The 18,158-nt window shown below is 30.8% G+C and overlaps 1 protein-coding gene across 1 annotated transcript in view; it reads right to left on the minus strand.

Annotated features, from left to right (window-relative positions):
• The window catches only part of LOC108905147 (tyrosine kinase receptor Cad96Ca-like), a gene marked incomplete at its 3' end in the record, with an annotated part of 129,818 nt that overhangs the window by 22,219 nt on the left and 89,441 nt on the right, over positions 1-18,158 (minus strand). The window contains exon 2 of the mRNA XM_018707925.2: positions 15,457-15,704. Coding sequence (XP_018563441.2) covers positions 15,457-15,704 — 248 coding nt within the window. The remainder of the gene's footprint in view (positions 1-15,456; positions 15,705-18,158) is intronic.

Consider the following 18,158-nt stretch of genomic DNA (forward strand, 5'->3'; position numbering starts at 1 on the left):
TCAGCTGTGGGTATCTTATGCTACTGAACCAGATGAAAACGAAGAGCCCATTCTCGGATATTATTGCACTTGTAAAACTGGTGCAAGAACTGGTTGTTGTTCTCACATAGCCAGCGTGTTGTGGTATTTGAGTTTTGCGCGATATCAACAAAATATACATTACCCCAATGACGCAATATTAAACTATATTAATGATAGTCTCAACAGATATAATAATATAGAAATTGATGATATTGGATCCATGAAAATAAAATACATGCATCTAGACGTTCTAAGATTAGTGAGTAAGGGGAACTCACGGTAAAAAAGACACTCCGATGGTAGGAGGCAAATGGACCTCATGGTAAAAAAGCCACTCCAAAGAGGTATTGGACCGATTTTGCAACCTCCACGTGGTACACCTTGCGTAATGCAAGCGCAAACAACAAAAAATATCAAATAAAATTTTGACCCCTTCGAATACAGAGTTATTGCTCTAAAGTCAACGTAACTCGAAAACTATGGACTTTAGGATATTGTGCCAATGGAGACTTTTGATCGACAGGTTAAGAGCTGTAACATATAAAATTTTCAGCCAATTTAACTGAAACCACTTTTACATAAGAAAAGTGCGGGGTCCTTTATTTGCAAATTACTACATGTCAGCAAATTAAGTGTTCAACAATACGGTCACCAAAAATTCCAGCCCATGCATACATTTAATTTTTCCGGATGTTGTGTATGACTCTCATAAAATATCCTTGGGTTAGAATCGGATCAATAACGACAATTACACCGGTGGACGGTACTATTAACACAAAAAAGAACACTCATCCGAGTAGCAGATAAAAAATTAAAATCACCTAATATTATTTGACAAAATTGTAGTCGGGGGTCAAAATCATCTTCATGTTTCAAAATTTTGTGAATTTTGTTTCACCCAAAACCGAATTCAGCAACCAGTAGACTCGTACTCGTTCTGGAAAAAGGCCAAGAACCGCCACATCTACTGCTTAATTTCTTTCGGGGTGTCGCTTTTTTACCTACAGATCCAGTCTCCTCAAACTTGACCACTAACTCTAAAATGTACATCCTGTGAACATGTTTATTCAAGTGTTCTGATTAAAGATTTCTGTTGTCCTATTAGCACACTGATTATTTCCACAAATGATTGCAATTATTTCCACCATTTCTGGAATCGAATAAACCATAATGTTAACCAACTGTACAGATAATAATGAACTAATAATTCAGTCGATACCCGTTCTGATAGTATTATTATATTTCAATTTATTACGTACAGTAAAAAAATGTCACTCTGACATTAGTACTAATTTTAGCTGTGATCCATAAAAATGTGACGCTAAACATTTAAAGTAGTTTTAAAAAGGGATCAACAGTTTTATGGCAACTGATGAAGAAAAAAAAGTTATTAATAGTAAGTAATAAATAAGTTATTTTGTAAAAAGTAGTTTTTTTTATTAACAACCTTTAACTCCGAAACTAATCGGTCAAATTCAAACAATAAAACACTGTTGTACAGATAATTAGAATACTTACCTTTCAAAAGATGTGTCACTTAATTAAAAATATTATAAAAGAAAACAAATAACAGGTTTTCAGATGCACATGCTTGCAACAAAAAATGACATTATAATAACCAATTTAACTATATTTTGCAAGATATTGTCTAAAAACCAGAGAAGTGACAAAAATTAATTCACAGTAATCATCTATATCGAAAATTTATTTAACATTGTCCATTTTATACAAGCAAAGTGCAACAACTTAAGCATCTCACAGTTTTTTTAATTAACGGTTCCTACATACATTAGCAATATGTGGGTAAACTGGATAATGTTTGAGAATTTACTTACAACTATGGTTTCCCGTCGCTCTTCTCATGACATACTTACTTATGTCTAGAAGATCATTCATGAATTATACAGGGTGATTTTTTATCGATGTTTAGTGTAGGGATCTGGGAAAGTAGCAGAGATATAAAAAAGCTTAAATGAGGAAAGATTATGCAGTTTTACGATCCTTATTATGTGTTACTTTTATTTTTTGAAAAAAAGACATGGCTGACTAGATATTTGGAAAAATCCGAATTCGGCCAATTCCTTCAGATGCGTGTAACTACGTTGCTATTTATTTTACAAAAAAAAAATAAATTACAAAGTTTCAGGTTTTTGCAGTCTTAATAAGACAGTGTGAACAAATTGTTCGTGTGCACTTTCGTTTTCAAGTTATAACATAAACTTCAAGTTTTTAAATGTAAATCATATATTATAACGGCTGCAGTTCTCCCATTTTTTCAAAATAGTTATACCAAATATTATATCGTTGGAAAGTATAAAAAAGACATTTTTTTCTAACACATAGCTAACTATGGTTTACATTTAAAAAACTTGAAGTTTATGTTATAACTTGAAAACAAAAGTGCACACGAACAATTTGATCACACTATCTTATTAACACCGCAAAAACCTGGATCTTTGTAATTTAACATTTTTTTGTAAAATAAATAGCAACGAAGCTACACGCATCTAAAGGAATTGACCGAATTCGAATTTTTCCAAATATCTAGTCAGCCATGACTTTTTTCAAAAAATAGAAGTAACATTTAATAAGGATCATAAAACTGCACATCTTTCCTCATTTAAACTTTTTTGTATCTCTGCTACTTTCCCAGATCCCGACACTAAACATCGAAAAAAACTCACCCTGTATTATAAATTCGCTAGGTGCTTTCACAGTACATACATATTTTGTTTTTGTTGATTTGCTTATATTTCTATTTTACTATTAATAACAATTTTCCAAAACTGTATATAGCTATTTCACAATAATGAAGTGCTCGCCAATATTCTTTAGATATTATTATTACGAGAGTTTCGGTTTTAACGGAAAATATTATGAAATACAGTTTCTAAAAATATATTAATTTTGATAAATCCCCGTTTTTCATAGTGTCATATTGTATAAAAAAAAACCTTATTGAGCAGTATAGGGACCGTAGCCATTTTTAAAGGGATGATTTCTAGACTCACAACTAGAAGTTTCATGAAGAAATTATTTCGAGAAAATTAAATTACGGTTTAAAATATTTTTTTCGGTAATCAACTGATACGTCCATTGATATTGAGTTGTAGTTGAGACTTAAATTTTTATATCTAACTCTATTGATTTTCAAAAATAACAGCCACACAGAAAAAAAAGTTGGGTATACTTTTTATGCGACATATATATATTTTTTCCGAACCTCAAAAAACTTGTGAAAAATAGTGAAAATTGATGAAAATTTACTGGGAATCGCTATTTTCAAATTCTGAGCGGATTTTGAGCAGATTTTGTATAAAGGGGTTTTTTGGGTCGCTGATTACGAATATGAATTCACATTGTAAAAATTCAAGATGGCTGATCCAATATGGCGGGTGTACTTTTTTGAAATCCACCGATTTCAGTAAAATTTGGCATCATAAGGATTGCTGGTTGATCTCACCTTCATTAATCACACATCTGGAGCCAGATTTTCATAAATCAAGGTAAAATTTGTAGGCAGAGTCATAATTTTAGGCCGAGTAGGCGGCATTTTTTCGGCAAAGTCACATTTTTAGATTGAAGGCATAAGCAGATGCAGTGATGTGCTGTGTGGCAGTAATGTGTCCTTTTCCTTGAACTTTAAAATTATTAAGAAATAAAAGCATCTAAATGCCATAGGAAAACTGCATAGTAGTTAAAAAAATCTGATTGGAAAACCATAAGCCCATGCACGACTAAATAAATGAAAGAATAAAGTAGAAACTTTTTTGTCTTGTCCCATGGAAACAAGCACATCACACTACACATCATTACATGTGTAGAGTCCTTAAGTCATTTTTTTAAGCGAAGTCACATTTTTAGACGGAGTGGAATCTTTTACCTTGATTTATGAAAATCTGGCTCCAGATGTGTGATTAATGAAGGTGAGATCAACCAGCAATCCTTATGATGCCAAATTTTACTGAAATCGGTGGATTTCAAAAAAGTACACCCGCCATATTGGATCAGCCATCTTGAATTTTTACAATGTGAATTCATATTCGTAATCAGCGACCCAAAAAACCCCTTTATACAAAATCTGGTCAAAATCCGCTCAGAATTTGAAAATAGCGATTTCTGCTCGGTTTTTTGAGGTTAGAAAAAAAACCACACATTCTAGCTCAATTCTGACAGTGGATTTGAATTCAGCAGAGTCTTTTACATAAAAGTGTACTATTTGATGTGGAAATAAATTTTTTTCCAAATTTTCCCGGTAAATTTTCATCAATTTTCACTATTTTTCACAAGTTTTTTGAGGTTAGGAAAAAATTGTGACGTGATGAGCCAATTTTGACCCCAGATTCGTGTTCAGGAGGCCAAAATACTACGAAAAATATATGTCGCATAAAAAGTATACCCAACTTTTTTTTTCTTTGTGGCTGTGATAATTAAACTATTCAAGGTAGCTTTATTCCCGTAAATATTTTGATGTAGTAACTTAGTAAAAGTGAAGTAAAATAAATAAATATTTTGATATTTAAATGTACAAGCCATTATCATCATAATTAAAAAATATACTTCGATTTAATATTTTAATAATGTAATATACAGGCGGAAATTTCGCAAATTTCACTGACAACGTTTGACTGCACATTCACGATGATAAATAAAGACGATCTACGAAAAAAAGTTAAATAAAAATTTTTGGTTTTTGAGTTACACAAGCCTTCAAAGTTGTCAAAAATAAAACTAATTTAATTAATAACTTCATAACCCTTTTACCGATCGCGTTAAAATTTGGTACATTTATTTGGACCATTATTGCATATTATTTCTTAAAGCTTTAGTCAAATCGATATACTGGGTGATAGTTTTCTCTGGTTACATCTCCCTTTTGGCGGTCAAAACTTTTACATTGATCGTATTTTTTTAAAGCGGGCGCAACATTGAAAATGGCATTATTTGCATGTGTGTACGTTTCGGTTTAAAACTTTGAGTTCAGTAGGCGATGAAAACAAGGTCTTGATTGTTGTGTCTATCAGGTAATGTGATTATTCTCGTGTTTCTTTAGTATTCTCATTACTCCACACATGCAAATTATGAAAATTTACAACTCCGTTTAATTGTCTTGATATACTGCGGACACTTCATAATTTTCCTGTATAGAGTGATGAGAATCCTAAAGAAACATGACAATATTGACATTACCTGATATAGCCACAGCAATCGACATCTTGTTTTCATCGCCTATTGAACTCAAAGTTTTAAATCCGTGACACCGCTATACAAGCCAAAATGTACAGACCTGCAAATAATGCCATTTTTCTCAAGAATGGCTTTCTGTAGGCGATTTTCTCAAGTGAGACTATTTTTTTAAATAAAACGACCATTTCAATGTTGCGCTCGTTTTAAAAAAATATAACCATTGTAAAGGTTTTGACCGTTAAGAGGGAGAGGTAACCGGAGAAAACTATCACCCAGTATATCGATTTGACTAAATCTTTAAGAAATAATACGCAATAATAGTCCAAGTAAATGTACCAAATTTTAACGCGATTGGTAACAGGGTTATAAAGTTATTAATAATAGTAATAATAATAATAAAGGAACTTTATTTCTTTTCTGATTCACATTATATATTCACATTAACAAAGTTATAAAATAAAATTTATTTAAAAATGAACCGGAAAGAAATCAGGTGGTCATGCGAACATGACCTCTGTTATTAATCTTAAGCAAAACATAACTATCTAACAGTTTATAATTTTATGGCATAGCGAATATCATATTTACATAAGAGAATGTTACTAATTCTAAAGAAAATACAAAAAAAAAACTATATCTACTTTTTAGAAAGAAGAGAAGTGAGTACTAAGGTATCAATAACAAAAAAGTTTTATTTAGTATTATGTAATAATTTCTTTTTTAGCGTTCGTTTGAAAGCAGACACAGGTTTAGATTTTATAGACTTAGGAAGGTTATTGTATATTTTAATTATCTGATAAGTGAAAGAACATTTAAATAATTCTGTACGACGAGCAGGAGAAGTCAGCCGCCCTTTAAATCTTATATTAATATTATGGAGGTCACTGCTGAAGGAGATTTTATTATATAAATATGTAGGAGCTTTATTACTATTTTGTGAAATAAGCGGAGACATGCGTTTTGAACTGTTTGAATTCTTCGAGCATCATTGAAATCAATACAGGGTCCATAAATTGCATCACTGAAGTTAAATTTTGACAGAACTAATGATTCACACAGCAGAATTTTGACTTTTTTATTGATGTAATATCTGTTGTAATATAACAATTTTAAGTTTCCATAAGCACTACGTATACAATTATTTATATGAAGCTTGAATTTTAAAGTTGAATCCATGACTAATCCTAAGTTTCTAGTATTATTTACAGGTAGAATTTCTTCGTCACCGAATTTAATTTTTGCTCGCTGTTCAAAATTAAGTCGTGTTTTTTTTTTTGGACCAAAAAGTAAAACTGATGTTTTCTTTGAATTAATGCTCAAACTGTGATCTTTTGACCATTTTATTATGTTAGAAATATCGTTATTTATGTCTTGTAAAGCTAAATCACAATCTTTAGGTGGGAATCAGTAATAAATTTGGGTGTCGTCTGCGTATAAATGAAATTTACATTTGTGAATTGCCTTTTATATAGAAGAGGAGTAAAGCATAAATATAAGAGGTCCTACAATAGAGCCCTGTGCCACACGTAAGCATATTCTAAGAGGAGTAGATACTTTTTCCCCCATTTTAACACATTGGTATCTATTATGAAAATAGCTACGAAAAAACTGGATGGAGCCATTACTAAAACCAAGGTATTTAAGCACAGCAAATAGAGTTTCATAATTTAAAGTATCGAAGGCCTTAGAAATCCCGATTGAAACTGTGGTATAATGTTTAATTTTTCGACATGAGCTCGGATCTGTAAATCTACCGCCCTTTCTAGAACCTTTGATAATATTGACAAAATACTGATAGGACGCAAATCTTTAAATTCCTGGGGACTATTGACTTTGGGGATAGGTTTTAGAAGAGCTAACTTCCATGCATCTGGATAAACATTTTGTGTAAGACTCGTATTAACAATATGGGTTAAATAGGGTATTATTAAAGGACAACAATATAGTAACATTTTAATGTTTAAACCATCATAACCTTGTGAAGTAGTTTTAATTTTGTATAAATATTTCTGTACATCGTCTTCAGTGACGGTAGAAAAACAAAAACGATTTATATTTTCACTAAAAGTATTATTCGTATAATAGTTAATCATGTTTTGATCTCCTGGTAAATTAGGAATACATGTGCAATAATACTTGTGGGTAGGAATGTTAATATCAGACTTACCCGAATTTAGTTTTAATTTCTTCCATATAGTATTTATACCATCGGACCTTAATTTATATTCTAGAAAAGCTCTCTTTTCATGTCTACATACTAAGGTAGTATAATTACGTAACATTTTATAATAATTATAGTGATTTTCATTTCTACTACGTTTCAATCTATCTTGAGCTCTATTTCGAAGCGACATAAGTAACCGGACATTATCGGTAACCCAAGGATTGTAATTTCTTGTGATTTTCATTGTTCTTAAAGGGACATGATCATTGAAAAGTTGCAACAGGCTATCATTAAGAAAAGACAATTTCTCATTTACATCGACTAGATCAAATATAGTTTCAAACGTTATGGCTCTTAATTGTAACAAAAACTCATCATAGTTAAAATTTTTAAAATTTCGAATGGTCTTGTATGTTGATTTTCTTTTATAGATGGCAGTTAAGATACAATACGTTAATTCATGATCAGACATATGAGCGAGTGAAAGTACATAGTAGTTAATTAGTTTTATTTTTGACAACTTTGAAGGCTTTTAACTCAAAAACCAATAGGTTTTCATTTAACTTTTTTTTCGTAGGTCATATTTATTTATCGTTGTGAATATGCAGTCAAACGTTGTCGGTGAAATTTGCGGACACCCTGTATAAAAGGCTAAAAATAGACGCCACATAATCGCACTGCTTTCAATCCAAAATAGTAAAAACAATGTTTTAAATCAACATTTCTCGCACAAATTGAGTAGCTAGATTCCAAGAGCTAATAAAATCATATTTTTCTTGCATTGATTTATAAAATTGCAAAGTTTATTCTCCCCCCACTGCAATACACAGATATACAAAATACAAATCTTCAAGCAATTTTAGACCTGAAATTCTTAATATTTGATTCGAATAATTCGATTATGTATTACGTGACATTTTTAACAATTACTGTATATTGTCTTTTCTATATTTTTTTTAATTAGTAGTAATTGGTATACATATATGTTTTATGCTAATTTAGTATAATCATATTTTCAAAATTATTGCTTTTTTAACAATAAATCTATTAGACATTCTTATATATGTTTAGATAACTTTTACGTTAAACGATGTCAACGTAAAACATTGTTTTCAGTAGTATCCACTTTTGGTTTTAACAATTTTATTATTATGTGATAGGTATTCATTTTTAATGAAGAAATATATATTAACAAATAATATCAAAAAAATCGTGAATATCATGCAAAGCTATAAGAAATAAACCACAACATAATAAACCAAGAGCAAATTCAATTTCACATTTACCTTGGTAAAATTGAATATAAAAATCAACATATGCGTGATTGACAATTTTGAATTTCTGATGTATGTAATGCCTGTTTTTCTGTTTGAAACCTGTTAGGCAAGCAATACAGAGTTAGGTATGTCTTTGCAAGCTTGATTGAATCATAAAAACCGGATCTTGTTATTATGTTTATTTTCGGAGATATTTGATATTTTCGCAGATGCTGCACATGCCATTAAAAAAAACGTGGAATAACGTAACGATATCTACGATTTAAAGCCATATATTCTTTATCTAAGTATGCACTGACTTCCGAATAAAGGGAGTTAAACCAAATTATAAAATAAGTTTAACAAAGACAAATTAAGCAATTTAGCATGATTGAAGTATTTCAAATTTTTCGCGTATTTAGAATATCATGCTTTTTGATATCATTGTATTGTGCATGCGCGGCTCCTAACAGAAAAAATTTTTCCCGGGGAGCAATTAATTGTTAATATGTTAATTCAGTTTATCCAGTTTCGCGAAGTAAAAGATTGCGCCCCCTGAAAACCTAAAAAACACAAACACAGGTTTGTTGGTTTGTGGTTGAGATAATTTATATTTTGTTTAAAAAAGTTCAGCCTACTGGTAAAGACACAACGAAAAAAATAATGCTTTCCGGTGTTGTCAGATTTCTTCAGCAGCTACTAAAACTATATTTTTTAAATGGCTAAATTTTTTAACAAACCTAATTTGACAAATTTTTAAATTCTAAATAATTGTTATGTCACATTTCTTTACTGGAGTAGACGTTTTAGAAGAAACAGCAAAAACAACTAAAATAATCTGTAGCCGACAGGAACTAAAATAAACTAACATAGCAATAGTAGGCCTTGGAAATTAAACAAAAATTGTGTTGTTTGAAAGAACATTGACATTGTCTTATTTGAAAATGTGTATAAAAATAACGTTCAGTTGCTAGATAAATCAGTTATTTAATCCAAAAGAGAAGGTTTAATTAAATTTTCTTCCTATTGGTGGCTTAAGTACAAGCAATGCGTAGGTGAATTCCACGTAAAACATCCCGATAAGCCTCTTCCAGATTGGTAGTTTTTAAGATATAATTTAATAAAACTAAAAATAACTGGTAGTTTGTGCTCAACGGCCCTCAAAAAAATGTTGAAGAAAATATTCTTGTTTGCAACGTGGAAAATCCTCACAAATCAACGCACAAAATTACCCAAGAAATAGGTTGTTCTCAGTCAAAGGTATGGACCACTTTACAAGGGAACAATTATTATCATCCATACAAAATGAGAAGCGTACAAGAATTTCATTATGATGATTATGATAGAAAATTGGAATTTCCAGAAACACATTTTTTATAGCGACGAAGCAACTTTTCATTTAAATGGCATGGTCAATAGACAAAATTACAGATATTGGTCTAATAGTAATCCTTGTTGGGCTGAAGAAAGAAGAAGACAAAATAATCCAAGAGTTAACGTATGGTGTGGAATCTACAATAAAAAAAGTGGTGATATTTAGAGTTATTGAGAAACGAACTTGAGTTGTTTATTGATGAACTACCGTCAACAGAAAGAAGGCTGTTCTATTTTCAACAGAATGGGGTACCACCCCATTTTAAGCGAAATGTGCGGGATTATCTTCATGAACTGCTGCCAGGAAGATTTATAGGAAGAAGGGGTTCAGTTGAATGGCCTGCTAAGTCGCCTGACCTCACATCTTTAGACTTTTTCCTATGGAGTTTTTTAAAAGTTAAAGTATACGTGATCGCTCCTAATTCAATTGATGAACTGAGATAATCAGTTCGGTGAGAAATTAATAAAATTACGCCCAATATGTTGGAAAATGTTAGTCATAATATTGTTAAAGCAGTTCATTGTTGTTCAGGAGGACACCAGTTTGAGCATTTGTTAAAAAAATAATTATTTATTAGTATATACGATTTATTTTTTTTTTGTTATTTAAACTAATTTCTTTTAACAAAAAAAGTTGTATTGTTGTTGAATAATAATAATTATTTGATAAAGAAATGTGACATAATATTTTTTATTTAAAATTTGAAGATTTGTCAAATTATGTTAAAAAATACGGTGTTGCCATTTAAAAAAATATTGTTTTACATACACATACTGAAGAAATCTGGCAACACCAGAAAGCATTATTCGTACATTTTTCTTAATCAAGTTATTTCCTATAATTTTGCATTTGGAAGTAAGTACTAGTTTATCACTTCCAAAATAAAAAAGTTGGCTTATGTCAGGTTTTAAAAAAAATACACTGTATAACATAAAACAACGGACACATTATCGAGTGCACGAAACAAAACTCTGGCAAGCATAGAAGTGCCAGAGTTTCTACACGTGAACCCCATGGTAACAAAAATACATATACAGGGTGCTTCAGAAAGACCTCCCGTAAATACAAGGGGTGATAGTACGACAAAAAATAAGAATAAGAAACGGTAAGAAATATTTTTATGAAATTTGGTATTCCGGAGTTTCTAAGGATGCCAAATACGCTGGTCTAATTATTTTTTGTATATTTCATAGAGAGCGCTAGTTATGCTACATTCCTATTACATTTTAAGGTCTAATTTTTTTTACGGTTTGGCCTGGTTTTTTTAGGGTTTTTAGTTACCAATCGGGCTCCAATTTCTAATGTACAATTTTCTTTCCTAAAAATAATGTACTCTTGTTAGAACTTCCTAATGTGGACGGTTTTCGAGAAAAAAGGCTTTTATCTCGAAAACCGTGAACATTAGGAAGTATTAACAAGAACACATTATTTTTAAAAAATAAAATTGTACATTAGAAATTGGAGCCCGAATGATAAAAAACCTAACCTTAAAAAAATTGTAACTTAAAATGTAATAGGAATGTTGCATAACTAGCGCCCTCTATGAAATATCCAAAAAATAATTAGACCAGCGTATTTGGCGTCCTTAGAAACAGTCACTATAATCTTATAACTTATTGTAAGTTTATTATTACAAAAAAGTTTTTAATACAAAAGTTTTTATGAAGTTTTATAATATAGTATTAGAAAAAAACAATTTAATAATGGAAATCACTAAATTAAAGAAAAAAAATTAGTGCATACTTAGCTTTGTTAAATTCTCTTTTCAAAAATATATAATATTATGTTACTGTTTGATTCAGGACTTTTCGACATATTTCAGTTTAAAACTATTTTTGAAAAAACTGGAGGGAAATTTATTCTGACGGATCGCAGTGGCTATGGACGAGGCACGCAGAACAAACAAATGACTTTGACAGTAGTTTATTTATCATCATTAATTTATTTCCTATAACAAACTATTTTAATAAATAAATGATGTTTAGTGAGAACGAAAGTAGTAATAAGCAGCTGTAAATACATATATTTCCAGACATAATTGTCGCACCATTTTAATAAATTGAAAAAGTCCATTTAAATAAATGTGGTTTAAATTGAGGAAACTTGGAAACTAAATATAAAATGTTACCTGAAATTTAATTGCTTGTCAGGTTGAATATGACATCAGAGTATGAAAAAAATGAAATTGAAATTCTATTTGACTTTCCGATAAATATATAAATTAGTAGGAGCATTTTTAATTAAATATAGTCATTTCCTGATTAATATTTTTACATTATGAAGTACTTTTCAGAATCCGACTTAAAATTTAAATTATTTAGATTAGTGTAAAAGTTACAAGGTGAAATAGGTTATAAATAGTGTCTTGAAAAACATATTTTTTAGATTTTTAGATCGTTTAGATTGGTCACATTGTTTAGATTGTGTGAGATTGATGGATTGTTTTTAGAAAGTATGTTTTTTACTTTGTCAATTCCGTTTGTAGTAAAATTGTGAAATAAACGAAATTTAAAATTGTAATTGCACTGTTTCCTTTAAGGGTATATTTCTTGCTAGTAAACGATTGCTAATAATTACGTTTATCAGTGAAGTTGAAAATAACTTTAAATAAATTTTGTTATGCATTTACATATTTAAAGGACTTTTTGGTGAAAATGGTTAGCTTTCGAGACCTTCTTTTGGCGGGCAAGGTAGGGGAAAAGATTTTTCCAGCCCAAAGCCCAATACACCGTGGACAAAAAAGTTTTGGCAACTTAAATGCGTCCTAATGGTAGCTTGTGGCTCCATCTAGAAGGTACAACGAATTCGTCGATAAATTCGAATTTCTCATCCCAAAAAACGCCCGGATACGAAATTTCACGAAATTTGCTCGAAGTAGTCGAAATATATTAGAAAAGAAAATGTTATTTACTATTTCATCTTTGACACCCTGTAGCTCCGTTATTATCAATTTTTGGACTAAAGCAAGTTTGGTTAAATCGACTTATTTTAAGCCGTGCTATATCTGGTGGAGCGTTGTACAGACCCTTTAGAGACAACCTGTTATATTATTGGATATCAAAAATGCAGTTTAATAGCCTTGCTACGTTACCAAAAAGTAAACAAAAAATGATGAGCAGCTTCTGAACGTTTGTCAACTTTTTTTTTTAAATTCAAGACCATGTACATAACTTCTAAATAGTTAATAATGGCTCTATACACTGCTGAAACTATTTGTATGTAATTAAAGTACATACGGTTTTTAAATTTACCGTGTTTTCTCTAGAAGAGCTCATCTAATTGTAACTATGAATAGAACAAAAATGATACATTTTTATATCACTTATTACTTACTTACTCTTTTGTTTTTTACTGACAAAGAAAAAGGAAATAAAAATAAAGCCGAACTACTAGTTCAAGAGGACATCCGAGGAATTTACGGAGAAGTCCGAGGAATTCAAAGAGCAGCCAGAGGAATTCAAATGAAAGTCACAGGAATCCAATAGGAAATCAAAGAACTTCTAAGGAATTTACGGAGGAAATCAGATAAAACAGCTCAAAGTGTCTTCAAAAGAACTGCAACTCAACTATGTGAACTACCTTTGGATTGATATGTTTTTTGTTACCCATTTGTTTTAACATATTCCCATAATTTATTATTATGTTTCTACTTGACGGTTATTATTCATTATTTTTTTTATGTATTCAGATACCGAATGACAGGATTTCAATGCTTTGGGTATTTTTCTTTTTTGCTTGTTTAGAATATCATGCTTTGTAATATCACTGTAGCGAGCATGCGTGACTCCTGACGCAAAATATTTTTTCCCGTCTGGTCGGGCATCAGTTAATTCAGTTTGCCAATTTCTACTACACGGTTAAACACTGACGCCAGGTGGTGAGCAATACTGGCAATTTTGCTGTATCCCCAATTTTTCCGTAGGGTTCTACTTGCATAACATTGCTTAGCCAAGGGACTTATGGTTTTATATAATTTCCAAAGGATGGTACGTCTGTCTATACAAATTTCGCTTAAATTTGTCTAGCTTCTGTGAATATACCAGGCCACTAGACGAACATCACAAGCCTTCCCTGAATGGTTACTCATCGAAGTACCTACTAACCGCGATTGCTAGCGTCTACGGCTAGCCTAGTGCACGTCTACGTGCTTATATGTGACAAAAACCAGAGATAGACTTATTTTTACGATTTAGGTCTATTTCGTACGTTTATACAAGAGAAAACCTAACCTGATCTAATCTAACTTATCAGTTTATTTTTTCTGTTAATAATCATACGAGGAGCTTGACTGTGGTCTGAAATGTACGAAACAGATGCAAATTACTTCATATCAGTGACACGATTGCCAAGTCGCTAGGGCGCACTCGCTCAACGTGAACACGACATCGCATGTATTTCAAGAGAATTTATGTTTTGTTAAAAAACTGATAAAAAAAAGGTGTCTCTTATGAACATAAAGATTAATTATATTAGAAAACTTGCAGGCACTCTTATGAATTCCGTAATTATACAGGGTGTTAGTAAATAAGTGCGACAAATTTCAGGGGGTGATTCTACATGAGAAAATAATGGCAGTTTGCTTATAAACGTATGTCCGCAAATGATTCGTTTTCCGAGATACGGGGTGTCAAAGTTTTTCTTAAAAACTGACGATTTAATTTATTGCTCTGAAACCGGTCGAGATGTGCAAATGAAATTTGGTGGGTTTTAAGAGGTAGTTATTGCGCATTTTTTGACACGCAATTAAGAATTNAATTTGTAATATCTCAGTGGCGTACCATTTTTTTCTTTAAAAAATTGAGATTATTACCCGTACGCGCGCCAATGATGAACATAAAATTCTTAATTGCATGTCAAAAAATGCGCAATAACTACCTCTTAAAACCCACCAAATTTCATTTGCACATCTCGACCGGTTTCAGAGCAATAAATTAAATCGTCAGTTTTTAAGAAAAACTTTGACACCCCATATCTCGGAAAACGAATCATTTGCGGACATACGTTTATAAGCAAACTGCCATTATTTTCTCATGTAGAATCATCCCCAGAAATTTGTCGCACTTATTTACTAACACCCTGTACACTGAAATTCATTTTCACTTAAAAGCAAATAAAAAAACCTCTACCTTAAATTCATTGAAATGTATTTTAAACTGGAGAATTTATGCTAAAGAAAAGAAATATAAATCCGGACATTAATATTTTTAGTTTTAACAACGAAATGATTCATTTACGAAATATCGAAATAAATGAATTATTAACCTACAGCTCAACTAAATATTAAATTAATTACGCTGTATCTATGTTATAGAGACACATTTATATAAGAAAATGTGTATTCGTCTGATATAATCCAATTCAGTTCGATATGTTGTATATGTCCATAATAAATTGCACTGAATAAAGGTAGGCAGAAACTTGTAAACACATTAATATAAAATGCCGTTACTTACTCTTCCTTTCAATGACTCGTTTAAATAAACTGTGCCGGTTTCATTGTCTATTCGAAACGGCAGTTTTTCAGGTGGACGTTTGCTTCCGTAAAACTGTATAGGTTCCAGCCCGTAAACCAAAGGCTCACCTTCAGCATCGTCTCCATGAGCTTGTGCAATTTTAGTTCCCACCGTTTCGTTCTCCTTTATGTCCCAATTCCTGTCTAACCACAAAGTGGGGGGTGTATTCTCACTCAGTTGGCAGTATACTGTAACAAAAAAGCTAATGTTATTTCATGTTGGACTTTAAACTCCAAACAATAATTTTAAAACACTATATAATGCCTGCAGAGTCTCGGCAATATTTTACGAGCGCATTTCAAAATAAAAGAAAAAGTTTATATTATAGAAATGCATCCTAAGAGGGCTAAATCTCCTTAAATGTCACCCTCAAACTTGTTTCTACCAGTAACATTCAAAACTGTTAAAGTTGAAACAATAGAATTTGAAGTTGGATGAGCTTTTTAATACAGTATTATCAAATAATTTGTAAATCTTAAACAGGAATATATCAGCCCGGGGAGCCTAAGTAGGTAACAATTTCAATTATTTAACCTTATAATGGCTTTATGAAGGATATTTGCGGTTTAATTAGATTTAAAAGAGGCGTAAGAGGTGAAATCAAATGCATTTCTAGAGTGTAATGGCTTATTAAAGAACCTTATGGTATATCTTAAAAGCATAAAGTCTTTTTGACTTTCTCTGGGTGCAGCTTCATAGGAGTTTTATTATTAATGTCGATGAAAAACGAAAATTTAATCGATTCGAACAACTATGAGACTATAAAACCTTTAAAAGCTTTTAAAAGAGCATTATTCCTGTATATATTATGTATCCTCTTTCAAGACCTTCTCTTAAGGAAATTTTCACTTGTTTTAAAAGATTAGGTTATGATAGCACAATTTCGGTAGCGACTTGTACAATATATCTAAATTAACCGCGATAAACAAGTGAAAAAGAATCTTCGTCTCGTTCAATATCTGAATAAATCAACATTTGACGAAGCTCATGTTCGAGATTTAAATTTTGTCTTCTTTTTTTACTAATCATTTTATCCCATTCTAAATTAGGTCGAGAATATTCTTTTTGGTTTAATTTACGGGCAAACCTTGACTTATTAAACCATCTAAGAATGTCACTCTCTTCTAAAGTAAATGGGACAATAGATAATCATGTTTCTCACTCTCCAATGACCTAACCTATTTTAAAAGGCATGTTAGAACACAATATATTGTTAAGAAATTATTATTTTGATTTAGTCTAGGTATTTGTTATGAAAATATTAATTTTGCCAATTTTGTTTTATGTATTGTGTTTTGCGTTATTTTGGTTTTGTTTAATAACTCCTCAAGGGTGCAACTTTGTATATAGGTAAGTTTGGTTAAATTACAATAAGCAAGAATTTCGTCATTTTTCATTAATAAAAAATTATTTACAATGACTAAAACATCCAACCACTGTGAGTAATAGTAACAATAAATAATTTGTTTAGGAAGTACATTTTTCTCTATATTTTGGAAAATTAGTCACTTTTAGATAAATGAGCATAGAAAGTTCTTTACTCATTTACACGATAATGGCCTTAATATCTTTAAACTTTTCTTCTACGTAACATTTTCATCTTTTCAATTATTTAAATTTTAGGGACGAATTTTTGTGAACGTTCTGATTTACTACTTTATTTATTTTATTAGTACACTGTACTATGTACTTGTATTAGTATACAGAGTGTTTGTAAATAAGTGCGAAAAATTTTAGTAGGTGGTTGCCGAAGTTATTTTGTGAAAAAAGTTCATATAAACGTAGGTCGAAATATGCTTTATTTCCAAGATACAGAGTATTTAAATTTTAATTATTTATTTATTTTTATTAATTATTTCAAGGAGTTTTAAAGATATTGACAGGAAATTTGATGGTTGTATTTTATTTAGAAATATTTACAACAACCTACTAGATAATATATCAATAGAAATTAAAATTAATAAATTCTAAATTATTAATTTATCAGGGTGAATCTTAAATGTATACATACAGGGTGTCCTCAGTTCGGGTTGCCTATACCTGAAATGGATACAAAATTTCAATTGTCAAAAAAAATCATTCTTTATAAAAATTTTTGCTTGTCCAGAAGCCCTTGGCAAGATAGTCATTTGTTCAATTTAATGTACAGGGTGTTAAAAAATTTAAAAAAGGTAAAAACAGTAAAGAGTAAAGTACCTTAAATCTTAACGCTACGTGAAAAAGTAATGGGGAAAAGTTGCTTGGAATTAAATTTTATGTTCAAATATGAAAGCATGGCCTTCTAGTTAATACTCGACATTCTTGGATATTCTAGGACTCTACTTATTTTTTAATACTTTCGGAGTAGCCATTCTATTTAAAAGATATTGCTTTATTGAAAAACAGATACACATGTTTGTATATTAATACTTATTTTATATACAGGCGGATCAAAAACCTCAAAAACTTTAATCCAACATTTATTTTGAGAACACAGCTGAATCAGTATGTACGCACCATTACAAAACTATTCTACATGAAGTCCGCCAAGTTCAACACACCTTCAATCTTTTTCTAAATGCAGCGTAGGTCGAATGTATCATTTCTTCACTTACTTGGGCAATAGCTTCAATTATCCTGCATTTCAAATAATCAACATTGTG

This window comes from Anoplophora glabripennis, unplaced genomic scaffold (assembly GCF_000390285.2).
Source record: "Anoplophora glabripennis isolate ALB-LARVAE unplaced genomic scaffold, Agla_2.0 scaffold264, whole genome shotgun sequence".
In the NCBI taxonomy this organism is placed as follows: Eukaryota; Metazoa; Arthropoda; class Insecta; order Coleoptera; family Cerambycidae; genus Anoplophora; species Anoplophora glabripennis.